Source organism: Scomber japonicus, chromosome 10 (genome assembly GCF_027409825.1).
Source record: "Scomber japonicus isolate fScoJap1 chromosome 10, fScoJap1.pri, whole genome shotgun sequence".
In the NCBI taxonomy this organism is placed as follows: domain Eukaryota; kingdom Metazoa; phylum Chordata; class Actinopteri; order Scombriformes; family Scombridae; genus Scomber; species Scomber japonicus.
In genome coordinates, this window is record NC_070587.1 from 13,104,379 (window position 1) to 13,119,852 (window position 15,474).

The 15,474-nt window shown below is 42.3% G+C and overlaps 1 protein-coding gene across 1 annotated transcript in view; it reads left to right on the top strand.

Moving 5' to 3' along the window:
* fhod3b (formin homology 2 domain containing 3b) overlaps positions 1-15,474 on the top strand; it is a 93,196-nt gene that overhangs the window by 77,407 nt on the left and 315 nt on the right. Inside the window, exons 9-28 of the mRNA XM_053327440.1 lie at positions 195-338; positions 498-739; positions 2,219-2,362; positions 2,507-2,677; positions 3,876-3,938; positions 4,897-5,004; positions 5,186-5,320; positions 5,771-5,821; positions 6,604-6,794; positions 7,471-8,025; positions 8,207-9,141; positions 9,445-9,603; positions 10,306-10,488; positions 11,257-11,376; positions 12,322-12,483; positions 12,599-12,789; positions 12,930-13,122; positions 14,224-14,247; positions 14,859-15,045; positions 15,228-15,389. Coding sequence (XP_053183415.1) covers positions 195-338; positions 498-739; positions 2,219-2,362; positions 2,507-2,677; positions 3,876-3,938; positions 4,897-5,004; positions 5,186-5,320; positions 5,771-5,821; positions 6,604-6,794; positions 7,471-8,025; positions 8,207-9,141; positions 9,445-9,603; positions 10,306-10,488; positions 11,257-11,376; positions 12,322-12,483; positions 12,599-12,789; positions 12,930-13,122; positions 14,224-14,247; positions 14,859-15,045; positions 15,228-15,389 — 4,120 coding nt within the window. The remainder of the gene's footprint in view (positions 1-194; positions 339-497; positions 740-2,218; positions 2,363-2,506; positions 2,678-3,875; positions 3,939-4,896; positions 5,005-5,185; positions 5,321-5,770; positions 5,822-6,603; positions 6,795-7,470; positions 8,026-8,206; positions 9,142-9,444; positions 9,604-10,305; positions 10,489-11,256; positions 11,377-12,321; positions 12,484-12,598; positions 12,790-12,929; positions 13,123-14,223; positions 14,248-14,858; positions 15,046-15,227; positions 15,390-15,474) is intronic.

The following is a 15,474-nucleotide window of genomic DNA, read 5'->3' on the forward strand; positions in this document are numbered from 1 at the left end:
TTATTCAGATAGCATATTTTGCTATAGATCACATTTCAATACAAGGTTTAGAGAAAACACATTTTGGTTTTCTCCATTCTGTCTCTCAGTTGATATTTCTCTAACGTTCCAACATTTCTTTTTCTCTTGACAGTTAATCTGAAACATGAGCGAGACATGACAGTATAAAATGTATGTGTGTGGTTGTGTTTCAGACTCTGGCAGGCCTCCCAGACCAGGACTCCTACTATGACATGGTAGACTGTCTGGAGGAGCAGGGCATTGAAGCCATGGCCCAGAGACATCTGAACAGGAAGGGTACTGACCTCGACCTCGTAGAGCAGTTCAACATCTATGAGGTCAGGAAGTTTACACATTATATAATAATCAAGCTTAATGTATTGTTAATGTGCTTGTCATTATAGAGTGTAGGCCATGTCACTTCTGACAGACTACCAGAAATGTAGTGTGTACCAAAAGGTGATGTTGAGTATCTCTGTGCTGCTTCATGGCCCCAGATGACTCTCCGCCATGAGGATGGTGATGAAGAAACCCAGTTGCCTCCTAACGTCCGAAAGGAACGACGACGGGCCAGTGTTGGCGGCACCAACGAGAGGCGTGGCCTGGAGAGAAGACGTAGCCGGAGACATTCCCTCCAGAATAGCAGAGGTCCCGCCTCTGCCCCAGCATCACCCAGCGCTACTCATGCAAGCAGCTTCCTGCCCTTTGGGGGCCAACGTGTCGAAGACATCAGTGAAAGGTGAGGCGAGGGGAGGACAGAGATGGATGGAAAAGTGGAAAAATGGAAGATACTCAAGAAATGAAAGGACACTTTATCATTGCTTCCATTTTAGCTTGAACTTGGTTTGATGCTGGTTTTAAAGGGTTAAGCCAGGAGGGTTTGTTTTGATCTTGTGTACTTTAAACCCTGAGAGATAGCTGCAACAAAAAAAAGCTATCACAAAGTATTCCTGCATCCGTGGAGTATTTTGTTGTTTCACTGGGGCAGCTTGACAGCAAGTGTTGTATTATATTTCAGTCTTGGATGGATGCTTCCACTCTATCCAGAGCCAAAGCAGAGCATTTAATTATATAGTCATTTAAAGCTAGACAAAGAAAAACTGCTGCAGCAAAGTGACATTTAAATGAATTTTCCCACTGTCAAAGACATTCTTCTGTCACTGATGGAAATAGGAAGCTTCTGTCAACACACGATATGAGCTGCCTGCTATCTGTCATGCTTCCTTTAGTGAAAGTGTATTGAACTTAAAGACTGTGCAAGCTGTTTTATATACAACAAACCTGTTGTGACTAAACAAACTCAAGAGAACCCACAATTGGTGATTCAGACAAGAAGCAAATTGCAATCATGTTTAATTATACATTAGCTTGGGCTGCACCCTGTAAAACCACCAGGCACACTTAATCAGACAGTCCCTATTCACAGAAATCATACTAACCTGTTATTGCCCTTTTTATTACAGGTCATAAGTCATCAGACAAAAATGTTGAATTTTGAATTTTAAACAAGGAATTACTAAAAGTCTTGATTTTTGTCTTCAGCACAGATCACTGCCTTTTCCTAGTACCACATTTTCCAATCCTCTATAATTAATAACAAACAGCTTTTTTTTAAAGTGGCATACCTACTAACATTTGTGGTAGCACTCAGATCTTCAGGTATACTTAAATTCAATCCAGCAGGTCATATGATACCAGACTAGCTTCTCCCAGCCCACCACAGGAAATTCAAGCCGCCTTTGAAGATCGCCATTTTCCATATTGTTAATGAAATCCAGGCCACCAAGGGGGATGGATACAAGTAGAAACAAAACTGGCCACAGACTCATGTATGATGATATATCCCAGGCTATCTGTTCAAACACAGAAGATATCTCCTAAAGCCCTAACACTGATTATTGAAATGAATCTTTTTTTTTCTTCAGTCGAATAATTTTTATTTATGTTATTGCAGAAATGTTACTTATTTGTACTTTTAACTGTTGCCCATGCCTGTCCATTGTTAACATTTGTTAACAAAAATCTACTAACTGTCTTAATCTTCCGCACTAATAACTTGTTGCTTTTTTGACAAGCATGTACTGTGTGTGTGTGTCTTTCTGGGCTCATTTACCACTGTGTGTTTTTCATATTGTCTCTGTCCAACTTCTCTTCCCTCTTGCCTGCCTATATCCTCCCTTTCCTCCTTTCAACCCTCAAACCAATCCTCTCGCCACAGAGAAGAGGAAGAGGAGGAAGAGGAGGAGGAAGGAGATGAGGAGGAAGAGGGAGAGGAGGAGGACGAGGACGAGGAGGAGGACGATGAAGAGGCGGATGATGAAAGTCATCCAGTCACTGAGTCCTCTAGACAGGGCACTTGCAGGTATTTTAGGCTAACTAGTTTGCTAGGCGTGAAACAATCCCCTATTCCCTTTGTTTTTCCATAGTGTCTCTGCCATAGTTTTTAAGTATAATTCTTTCCTTTTACCCATTTGGACTCCTGCTCTCTTGTATTTTGTCATCCTAGTGGGGCACCAGCTGTAGCAGACACCCCTAACATGTGTTTGAACTTAAAGTGTATGGCCAGCGTCCTCCCTAAAACCAGTGACCCTGAAGGGCAGAGAGAATATCTCGGCTTCAAGACCAGGACATCTTCTCCTGTGTCCGTCGCACCAAAACAGAGGACCATTAGTCCTTGGTCTGCACCTCCCCAGCCACCTGACAGTGTCTTCCCTGTCGCTCTGAGTAAAGTGCCAGGCTCTGCTCACCGTCTGAGCCAAAGTCAGTGTCAGTCTACCCCAACCACACCCCCCTTCCCTCTCTCTCCGTCCCCTGACTTGAACCAGAGCCAGGTGTCTGTTGGGGCCAAGGAGAGTGAGACGGGCTCGAAAAGAGAAAGGCACTTCAGGTAGAGCGTAGGAGCTACAGTTCACCTACATGTTTTGCATAAGGCCTCCCATTATACCTTCAAATGTCGAAACACACTGTCCTCCCCATCACTGATGTCTATGTCTCTATGTAGCTCACTGTACACACAGCAGAGACAACCACAAGCATCATCAGAGTAAAAAGAGAAAAACAGATATGCTAAGATTCTAAATCTCATTTAATTTCAAATGATGCTCTTCAAAAGTGCATACCGTGAAGTTATTCTATAGCTGAGTCCCTCTCTACCTCCCTTATCCATAAAAAATGTTTTGTTCATCATAGTGAGCATAAGGCCACTATTTCCCACTAGAAGTGATTTATATGGCATATGTCATCTCCAAAGACACACAGTACCAGAAAAAAGAAAAGTCATAATTACTTCCTTTTCTCTTCTCTGTTGCTGGAAACCGTTATATTGCAGATGCTGTATTTACTACTCATCTGTCTTTCATTGTGGTTCCGCACCACACTTAATTCAAGACAAGTCAATAAATTAATTCTAAGCATTAAGGAACTTTAAGTATTAGCATGAGTCACAGTCACTCATAGTTGTTTACTGTCCTGCAGAGATCTGTTGCAATGGAAACAGGATGAACAGCCACATCAAAACTGGCGCAGTAGTTCCTCTGCGTGTATCTCTGATGCCAACTGAGAAAAAATGATTCCCCATTTTTTTATGCAACGGACCATAAAAAGTGATGTATTGATCCTCTAAGGCAGTGTTATATAGTTGGATTTGCAGTACTTTTCTAGCTTTCTTTCTAGCTTTCTAAGTAACACATGGCATTGGTAAGACCAATGAGATAATGTCTTGCCCCTGTCGTCTGTGTCGTGTGGTCTTGCAGCCCTCTGACCTTCAACTACTGTCTCTCTATCTTGTCTGTGTGACTAACACCTTATTCTTTTATCTTTGGGGTGTCTGATCTGACTGTTAATCTCTTTTTTTTTACTGTACCTTCCATCTTCAGTCTGACAGACACAAACAACTCCCCTACATCTTTCACTGCTAGAAAGCCCTGCTGGGCTGAAAGGTAAGGACAGAAGTCAACAGGTCATCTGTTACAAGACAAGACACGTAATATTTATGAAGCAAAACCTGTGCACTAGGTCAGACATACTCCTCTCACAACAGCTTATATCCAATGCACAGCATCAGTGCTTTGCTTACTCTTTCTCTGCCTGGGTGCTGCCACACCGCTTGTCTGAAAGCTATGCGGTCACTTGTTGCTCCAGCTTGTGTCACTCCTGCTTACAGCATTTCAAAAGCCCCTCCATCCACCTGTAGGTTCTGAGTCCATCTTCCCCTGGCGGACAAGTTAGTGTCATCGTCCCCACTCCCTGCTGTCCTGAGCTTGGCGTTTCCTTGTGGGAGGAGGTCCGAGCTTAGATGCCAAACATTAATATTAACCTTGTACATGTTCTACATTAACATTATGTCTGTTCCTCATGAGAAGGCTGGATGAACTGACTTTTTGACGTAGTATTTTAGTCAGGGAGATGTGGACGTAGTGAATTCTACCCATGTTTTGTAGTTGTGGCACTAGTAGTAGAATGCTAGTTTGTTTGGGTTAGGGTTAGGGTTAGGTCTATTATTAACTGTTTTTTATACACAATGTATTGCACAACTGTACTAGGTCAAAATGTGCATGAGTCAGATTCAACAGAACAATTATAAGTCCTTTGACAAAAGAGTAGGTCTGATGACAAGATGGATTTATGAAAGATTCCCATCTACAAACATGGATAGGCAATGCACCTGCAGGTACTCTCCCAGGGATTTTGGCATTGATTTCTTAACAGGAAAGTTGTTTAAATTCCAAGTGCTTAGCAGCATTGTTCTTTTATCCAGCAGAGTCATTTCTCAGTGTAAACTGCCCAGCAGAATCACATCACACCTCATAGATCCTTGAAGTGATGTGCAGCCCTCTTCACTGCCTTGGAAAATGTATTAGGAGAGAACAAAGCATTTATTTTCCTCTCTTTTTACAGAATTAGTGCCAATGGCACTCCATACCCTGGCAGGCACCAGGCTCCTACGTCACCCATCAGTCGCTTCACTAGTTCAACGTCCTCCACTCCAGACTCCAAAACTGACAGGTTGGCATGTCAACTGTTCCATAGCTAATGCTCAACATTTTTGGATATGGTTGTTAAAACATTACTCACCCCATCTGTAAAGCTCCCTTTGCGGAAGTGGTAACATATTAAAATCAAAACACAGCCTCATCCCTCAATGTTCCTCATATTTTCACATATTTTTTGTATCTTTGGCATGCAGACCTGCTTTAGGGGGCTTGCTAACTTCATCGTTCAGACAGCATCAGGAGTCTCTGGCTGCAGAGAGAGAGAGGAGACGCATGGAAAGAGAGGAGCGTCTGCAGAGGATCGAAAGAGAAGAGAGGAACCGCTTCAAGTCAGTCTCAACTTACAAATCAGACACAGCTACTGTCAGTGCACTGCATGACTTCATATCAGAGTGACAATATTATCTCTTTAAATTTTACCATAGGGAGCTGTACAGCCAATAAAGAGATTTGAATTGGCATTTTGAAATTTTGGAACATGTGGCTCCACTCTTGAGTCAAACTCATGAGAGCTGGGTTGTCTCTCTTTTGAAGGCTCATATAGAGATATGTTGAATCATGGCTATCATAGGAGCTTGGTCTGCTCAGGTATATTGCCTTAGTATGTTATATATCTCTGTTTTATTTCTTTGCCCTAAAAAATATCACATTCAGTTAGGCAATCATCAAATTCAATATCCACGTAAAAAAGCAAACATATAAAATATGAATGAAGGTTCAAAATGTTCTCTTTAATACTCTCTTCTGGCTGTTTCTGTCTTTCTACATTTTTGTCTCAGTCAAGATTTAGTAGACAAGAGGGAAGAAGCAAGACAAGCCAGAGAGGAAAGGTGAGTTAACTTTCATATCATGAGTTCACATGGATTCTCCGTAATGCTCCAGTTGTGAAGATACATAAAAAACAAAGGAGATTCGTAAATGCTTTGAGGTCCTTTTCTAAAATGGATAGCAGATGTAAAGCAAGTTACACCCTGCCTCAGGCTGAATTATAGGTGTCGGGGCCCCTCTAGGCTATTAAGATATCCCAAAGTTAACAGGACAAGTGTGTAATTGTGTTTTGGCATGGACCTGGTCCAGTTGTCTCCCAATGACTGCATCAGTATGTTTTATAGCTCATACTTACCTTCTTCACCTCTTTCACCCCTGTGAACTGGAATATGCTTCTGGTCGCGTGCTTTGAGATCAACGAAATTTTGATGACTCTAGAAACTTTAAAAAAAAGGATTTCATGGGTCATCATTTGAGTCCCATCAGTAATGTAATTACAGCTCCATTTTCCCATAGTTACCAAGGAATAAGTGTCATGTCATAAATGTTGACATCATTGCTAGAGGCAGAATTGTTCATCAGATATGATGAAACCCTCATATCTCTAAAATGTTATCCGCTCAGAAGATTGTATTTTTTGAATTCATGAATCTCTTTAGAACAAGGATGGTGTCATTTTTTCTGCTCAAAAATCACTTCAATTAGAGTTGTGATATTTTCATATGACAGTCAATAAGTTTCTGTTTAATCATACCACAACTATCAAATGGCTGAACTACAGCAGATTGGCACACATCTAAACCAAAGTGCGCAGACATCTGGAAGCTACTCTTTGCTGTTGCAGGTACAAGGCTGTAGAGAGACTAGCTGCAGAGGAGTTTGAGCGGGAGCGACCCAGAGCACCAACAAGAGGACGGACAGAAATCACTTTGTGTTTGAGTTCCAACCCCGTAAGCCGCTCCACATCCCGCTGTGCCACACCTTCATCCATCATCTCACAGGAGGACACGGTCGCCAGCACACAACAGAAATTGGGTAATTTGCCAGCCATTTATTCATCATTAATGCTTGAGAGTTATGAACATGAGTGGATTGTAATTTTAGTTTAGACTGTCAGTGCATATATGTAATACAGGGTTATTGTCAGAGAATAGAGAATGTGTGTAAGTGTGTATATAGAAGGTGGGGAGTGCACCTACACAAATATCTAAATTTCCTGCATTTGAAATAGCTTTAATGAGACCCACAGTGATTTGAAGGTAATTTGTCATGGCTGCAATCAAAAAAAAGGTTTGTGCTGGATGTTTTGCAGAAAGAAACTTTTTTTTTTTCTTTTTTTTTTACCTTCCTTTCAAATATAATTATTTTTCTTAAACATACTTATTTGGTGACTACTAAAAAGAAAATATAAATAAAACTGTTTTTCTCTCAGAAGTTGTAAACTCTCTCAGAGCCACAGTAACAGTCATGTTGTATGGTCATGAGCCATACTAATAGAATTTGATGATTGCTTTTTAAATTACTTTTAAAGTCTGGGACTGTAAGTTGAGTTTAGACAATTTCTCAGTGCAATTAAGTACATGTCAGGAAGCAATTTGAAGCTGTTTTAATTATAAACAAAGAATGTTCCTGAAGACTATCAGATAATGTACAGTCAAATAACTGAAGTACTTAACGTAACATTTTTTCCCCGTTTTGATTTCTCTTCCAGGAACAGAACACATCCCAGAGCCAAACATTGACCCACAGACCAGAACCAAAAGTCCAGCGCCAGAGTTAACAGTATCAGAACCTTCCCCCACACCTCCCTTTGAGCCAGACAAGCAGCAGACTGAGACTGAGTCGCCTGCAGAGACGGAGGATGTCAGTGAGACTCTGTCAGACCAGAATGTAGTTGCAGAGCCAGCAGCAGACGAACAGGTAGGCACGGAGGAAGACGAGAGGCGAGAGCAGGAGAAGCTCGAGGAACAGAAAGAGTGCATGAATGAGGGAGATGTAGAAGAGCAGGTGGAAGAAGCAGAGGTCGCTGATGTAGCAGAGGTGGGAGAGACAGACGTGGAGGTTGATGTTAAGTTAGAGGAGGGGTCAGAGAAGGAGCAGCCGATGGAAAGGGATGTAGAAGACAGTGTACTGCTGAGTGAGAAGGAGAGACAGAACGAGGAAGTGAATGAGAAAGACAACTGCTCTGCATCCAGCATCTCCTCAACAAGTAGCACTCTGGAGAGGGAGGAGCGGGAGGAGAAACTCACCAATGACATTGAAGCAGGTATGATTTGGTGCTGATTTTATGTACTTACTTTGATAATCATCCATGTATATTTGTCAAAGGGATGTTGTTCTACAGTAACAGTTGAAAGTTTGGACACAACTTCCCATTCACTTGAATGAGAAAGTGTGTCCAAATTTTTGACTGGTATTGTATGTCCAAATTGTTTCCACAACAACAGGCCAATGGACTCAGTGCATTAAAGACGCAGATGTGAATGACCAGTGCAACAAAATACTCAACAGCAAGCGCTTCATGCTGGATATGCTCTATGCTCAGAAAGCAACCAGCAAGGATGAAGAGAAAGTAGGAGAGACAGAGAAAGAAAAATGTAAATGTGAGAAGGAGACGGAGGTCAGTGACTCTTCTGTGGCGAGCCTGGCTAGCAGGATCTCCACACTGGAGGCTCACAGACAAGCCAGAGAAGAAAATGTGAAAAAAATGGAGGTGGGGCATCTGGACAACCAGGGCAGTGTCCGAGCAGTTGCGGAGAGGTTTGGAGATTTGGTCAAAGGCCTATCATCTCCTCTTGAGGTAGAGGCGTCAAAAGAGCAGCAGCAGACTGACAAATCTTCAACCACTGTCTCATCATCATCATCATCACCATCATTACCCCCAAAGAAAGAGTCGGATTATATCTGGGATCAGCTGATGGCCACACCCAGGGAGCTCCGCATCAAAGAAATGGACTTCACAGACCTGAGGGACGAGGATGACATGGACATTTTAGATATAGACAGTATGATGGGGTCGGGTGATCTTTTACCACCACCTCCTCCTCCCCCATGCAACGCTCCCCTACCACCACCACCACCCCTGTTTGGGTGCCCTCCACCTCCTCCCCTCCTTGGCAAGATGATGCCCCCACCTCCACCATTCATGGCCCCTATCCCTCCGCCTTCCCCTCAGCTGAGTCGAGGGGAGGCACCTCTCTTTCAGAAGAAGAAGAAGACCATCCGTCTCTTCTGGAACGAGGTGCGTCCAGTGGACTGGCAGTGTAAGAGCCATAAATTCTGTAAGGAGTCCCTGTGGTCCAAACTGGAGCCAATTAAAGTGGACACGTCCAAGCTGGAGCAGCTGTTTGAGTCCAAATCCAAGGAGCTTCCTGTTACAAAGGTAACTTGGTGTCAGACTGCACTTAGTAGAAGCATGCAGTGTTAATGTAATTTTCATTACCAGATTAGTTTTTCAGCTCTGATTTGTTCAGGTTTCCCTTCCATAGCTCAGGACTTCCTGCTACCACAAGATTTATATGAAATGATCATTTTGGGAGTTTAGTGGCCAAATACTGGTGAGGTTAAATGAGGTTGTCTGGGGTGCAAGTAAGCATGATAGTATTAGATAGAGATAGTAGATCACATTAGTATTTTATGTGTATGTTGTCTAATATGCACAGTTTAACCCTTGATTGTCTCATAGAAAGCTGCAGTTGATGGCAAACGACAAGAAATCATAGTCCTGGACTCCAAACGAAGCAATGCAATAAACATCGGCTTGACTGTTTTACCCCCTCCTCGCACCATCAAGACAGCTATCCTCAACTTTGATGAGTATGCACTGAACAAAGAGGGCATTGAGGTGAGCATTTTTCAAAGAGATTTTGTTTTAGTGTTCATGCAGTACATCTAAATTTGAACAGTGGATTATTACAGTTAATACTGTCTACTGTAGGCCCATCAAATAAAACCCATTCATGCTCACAGGGTCCAAAGTAAACATGGTTTTCTTGAATGATATTTATCCAGCATGGGCTGACTACATTGTTGACATATCATATGATTTTCTGGCTGCTTGGCTGTTTTCATATAATTAATCACAGTGATGATTAAAAGTTAGGTCCACGTGCATATTTTCAGGCCTTTTTTAAAAACCATACTGTAGGTTTTTGAAGGGCTACACATCAGCAGAATGAATGGTGCATCCCTTTGGTATTATATAACCTGTCATTTTCAGAGCTTCTCCTTGAGTTGAGTCTCAAAGGAAAAGAGTACTGCTCTCCACCTTTCTTCTCTGGAAGTATTTTCAGCCAGACGACAAATGCAAGGTTGAAAGTTCAGATGTCACACAAGTCTGTGGGAAAGCTGGAAACATCTTAGATAAACAGAGCTGGAAATGTCAGACTCAATTTGTTTCCTCTCCTTGTCTATGATGTACTGCCTGACATATGATATAAATGTTTTTCGTAGGTATTGAAAGCCTTTTGATATGTTGACTTGATGAATGAGCTGGTAAGACTTCCCCTTCCCCTCCCCTCCTCTCTTGTCTCCATTCCTGCTCCAGAAAATCCTGACGATGATCCCCACAGAGGAGGAGAAGCAGAGGATTCAGGAGGCTCAGCTGGTCAACCCTGATATCCCCCTGGGTAGTGCTGAGCAGTTCCTTCTCACCCTCTCCTCCATCACAGAGCTGTCTGCTCGCCTGCAGCTGTGGGCATTCAAGATGGACTACGAGCTTATTGAAAAGGTTAGACAAATCCTTGTGGAAATCCATACAGATTAGGGCTGAACATTTTTAGAATAATATCTGACTTGTGATCATTTTGACTGATATTACAATTGTGATATGATCATTTTTACAACATTATTATCATTTTCATTGAAAGACATTGTGATTTTTGCAGGAATCTGTATCAAACGAAGATGTTTTCTTAAGGCTGCAGAATGTAATGTCTAGGCCAGGATGTGTCTGCAGCACTACAATATTTAATTTACAATGTTATTTTGACACACATTTCTCATTAAATAAACATGCCTCCTGCGATTTGAACGTTTGTCATGCTGTCATGAATTAAAGGAATAGTTTTATATTTTCAAAAGTATGCTTATTCACTCTCTTGCTGAGAGTTAGATGAGAAGACTCTGACGTCTTTACAGTAAATATGAAGTGTGGAAGTAAATATCAAGGCTGGAAACAGGGAGAACAACTCCAAAGGCAAAAAAGCTTGCTAATTAACACATTATGTCTCATTTGTGTAAACACTAACTGGAGCAGTGACTGTGGACAAAGCCAGGCTAGCTGTTTCCCTGTTTCTAGTCTTTAAGCTAAGCTAACAAATGCTAGCTGTATCTTCATATTTAACATACAGATGTGAGAGTGGTATCAATCTTCTCATTATTATGTACTATGCCTTTAGTTTTCACATTTTCATCAGTTTAATGCATATCCCTATCAAGGGAAAAAAGAGCAGACTAAAGCAAATACAGATAATGTGTGTCTTTTATGTTCTTTTAGGAGGTGGCAGAGCCTCTTCAGGATCTAAAAGAAGGGATGGACCAGTTAGAGAAAAACAAAACACTCCGCTACATCTTGACCACGTTGCTGTCCATCGGCAACTTCCTCAACGGCACAACCGTGAGTAAAACTGAAGACACATACAACTAAGAGGTTCCCCTTTTTTTCACTTTCTCTCCCTCTATGTCTTAAGCTCACTTCCTCCCGTGCTCCTCCCCCAACTCCCCCGACAACATATTTATTTGGCAAGGATAACAGTGGACTCTCTGTGTGTAAAAGAATGTGCTGTGTGCTGCCTGACTGTCTGCACCGGACACTGTCCTTCTACAGTAAAAAAGCTTGTGCAGGCCTCTGCTGAACCTGGCTCTGTCTGTCTGAGAAGAAAAAGGGAGGCAGATTGTGTGATTGCGTTTTCTGGAAGTCGGTGCACGGTTGTGTGGAATTTGCATCTGTGTCTCAGACTACTTTTTTTTTTCTTTTTGTCTCGCTTTGTGATGAAAGTTTCTGTGGCCTTGCGTGTGCCTGTGTGCGCATGCATCAGTGTTATATCTATGAATGACTGTATGTATGTCTGTGTGTGTGTGTGTCTGAACCTTGTGGGAGCCAAACATGCAAAAGGGAAACATCAAAACAAGTAGTTCCCGTAAATAATGGCTGCATTTATATTTTGCAGTAAGCCATTTAAAACTGGCAGAAGAACAAGGGAGATCCTGTTAGGATTATGTCTTTGATGATATGTTCTGGCTTTTTTAGCTCCACTGTGGTGAGCAGAACAATCGGTCGGGTCTGAAGTAGATTGTGGTTTCTGATAATCACAGCCTAATTAATCTAAGTATCTACTCGGCGCACTCCATTGAGACCCTTTTTCTGACTGTGCCAGAAAGGAAATTTACTGCAATTTGGTCCTCTAGTTGGGTCTCTTGATTGTTAATTTCAGACAGTTGTTTATGTCCCTCTTTCTGTGTTGCTGTGTGTGTGTGTGTGTGTGTGTGTGTGTGTGTGTGTGTGTGTGTGTGTGTGTGTGTGTCTGTGTGTGTGTGTCTGTGTGTGTGTGTGTGTCTGCAGGCTAAAGGCTTTGAGCTGAGTTACTTGGAGAAAGTCCCAGAGGTGAAGGACACAGTTCACAAGCAGTCGCTGCTGCACCACGCCTGCACCATTGTGGTCGAGAAGTTCCCAGACAGCACTGACCTTTACTCAGAGATAGGAGCTGTCACCCGCTTGACAAAAGTTTGAACTATTCACTATTTTAAAAACGTATTAAGCTATTTCTGCACAGTATCAGTTTGTGTTGCAAATGTCGATATCCATCGTAGAAAGTCACCGACCATTGTTTTGTCGTCAGGTGGACTTTGACCAGCTTCAAGACAATCTGGCCCAGATGGAGCGAAGGTGCAAAGCATCATGGGATCACCTCAAAGTCATTGCCAAACATGAGATGAAACTAGCATTGAAACAAAAAATGTCAGACTTCTTAAAAGACTGTGCAGAGAGAATTATTATTCTGAAGATTGTACATCGAAGAATACTCAACAGGTATGTGCATGAGTGCATATTAGCTTGGGTTAACAATTTCGTTGCATTCTTCAAGACATCACTTTATTTGCTACTGTTTACGTGTCATTTTTTGTGTGTTTTCATGACTGTTGAGGGATTTTTTCATTACACATCTGCAGGTTTCATGCCTTTCTGCTGTTCCTGGGCCATCCGATATATGCAGTACGTGAGGTCAGCATTCATCGCTTTAGCAAGATCCTGAGTGAATTTGCCCTGGAGTATCGCACAACACGAGAGCGCGTGCTACAACAGAAACAGAAGAGGGCCAACCACCGCGAGAGGAACAAGACCAGGGGAAAAATGATAACAGATGTAAGTGGTCTTCACCACAAGCAAGGGTCACATGTACACTTTCTCCATTTCCTGACCCTCATCTTTGTTTGGTTTGTACTTTCTCAATTTTATGAAACAATATGAACAATCCCCAGATGCTGGTTATATTCATAATCTGGTTAGAGTGCCAAATGCAGCCATTTCAGACAGACACGGCATACATTTGTGATGACTCAGCATATTTCCTCTGCCTTCGTATGTATAGGTTACTGTAACAACAATCAGTGAGTTGTTTTCAGTGTATCCCATTCTGTAGCTGCAGCAGGCTAAGAAAGGCCAGAGCAAACACCTCCCTGCATGATTAAAATCCCTTAAACCCTGAGGAGTCGGCTGCTCAGAGTGGACTCCACAGCCAGCCTTGGCAGGGGCCCCTCTCTCTTCAAAGGGACCCTAATTCAATCACTGTGTGAAAATTCAAACCTTTGGATGTTCCTAAAGGAGAAATAACAAGGCCCACACCTCAACCATGCTCTTATAAAGATGTTCAGTCAAATACGCTCTTTTCCTCTGTCACTTACATCAATTTGCAATGTTTTTGCAATGCTATCATACATATATATTGGTGATAGGGGACACCAATCTCATAGCAATTTTGAAGTTTAAAGGAATAGTTTGACATTTTTGGAACTTTGTTTTGCTTTCTTGCTGAGAGTTAGATGAGAAGACTGATTTTACTCTCTATCATCTCTCTATTTAATATGACACTGCCAGTGGTTAGATCCAGGCTTGCTGTTTCCTCCTGTTTTCAGTCTTTATGCGAGGCTAAGCTAACTCTCTGCTGGCTCCAGCTTCATATTTACAGTACAAACATGAGAGTTGTATCGTTCTTCTCATCTAACTCTGTCATTAAAGCAAATACATGTTTTCCCAAAGTGTTGAATCTTTCCTTTAGTGTTTACAATACAAGTTAAGGATTTGGTGTGTCTTTATGGTTTGAGAAAATGCTACAACCTCAGGGTTTGTGAAACCAATTAGAAAACTCGGTGGTTACATGTTTATAATAAGTTTCCACTTGATAATAGATGCTCTAACAACACACATGACTGCATTTTTTTTTGTCCATTTTCCTCCTCTCTGTAGAGTGAGGATGACAATGACAGTGAGGTAGGAGGTGACTTTGTGTGCAGTCAGGTGCACGTTAACCTGGTGACTAACATTCAAACAGACTCTGTTGTAACTCTGAACAATAACTGGTGTATTTACAGTATGTGAATTAACAAAGGACGTGTCATTAGTCAGATAGACAGGTTCTGTGTGTGTGTGTGACCTCACATGAATGAGGAAGCTCGACAGTGATGACAGCGAGGTGTTTGCATGCTGTGTGCAGGAGTGTTGAGTGAATTTCACTGGAAGGAGTCACAGCTACTTCCTGGTTTAGATTAATGGATCTCAGGAGGACTCACAGTTTGACTTTTGAACCTGAACGAGGTTCATATGTCCAACATAGTAGCTCACACTTGCATGTCTGCATTGTTGCAAGGTACAGTCATGGAAAAAAGGGACATTGTTGCCTCATTGTGGGCTTACAGAATAAACAATGCTTCAAATGTGGAACTTGTGACTCTTTGAAATGATTAACTTTTTTTATTTTAGGCTGAAAAGTGCTCCATCATAGCAAAGATTAACCAGAATGATCAGAGCATGGCCAGATTGTCACAATCTCCTACTAATAAAATGTCAGATATCATAATCGTGTGTTCCCCTCTTCTCAACAGAGTGGTAAATTTGGCAGTGCCCCGCCAGACGCACAAGAGAGCCAGCCTCAGGGTATCCAGTACGCTGAAGATGCAGCGGAACATGAAAACATGAAGGCTGTGCTAAAGAGCAGCTTGCAGGGCGGAGAGAGCGGAGTGTCAACAGTGCCGGGTCTACGTACACGAACCAGAGCCAGCAGCGCCAGAGGTCAGCCTCATCAACACATTATACTGTATACATGTTACATATACCCAGAACCATGGGATTTGTTTTCCACAGTCTTCACCTCAAGGTCCATTTATTAGCTGATATGGAGCGTTCTCTCATATCCCACAAGCTTCATTATTAGCCTGCTGTTTTCTGATCTGCTCTGTCTCTGTCTGTTTCAGGGCGCGTCCCCCCATGGTACAATGCCAGTGACGACCCAGTGAACTGCACAGATGATACAGCTGATGAGATCATGGAGAGAATTGTTAGGTCAGCCACTCAGGGGCCCAGCCAGCGGACGCAGCCTCGAGAGAGGAGGCGCTCCCGAGCTAACCGAAAATCATGTGAGTTACATGAAGCATTTGACAAGTGACATAAGTCATGCACGCTGCATGTGCAAAGTCAGTAATGATATGTATGTCTTGTTTT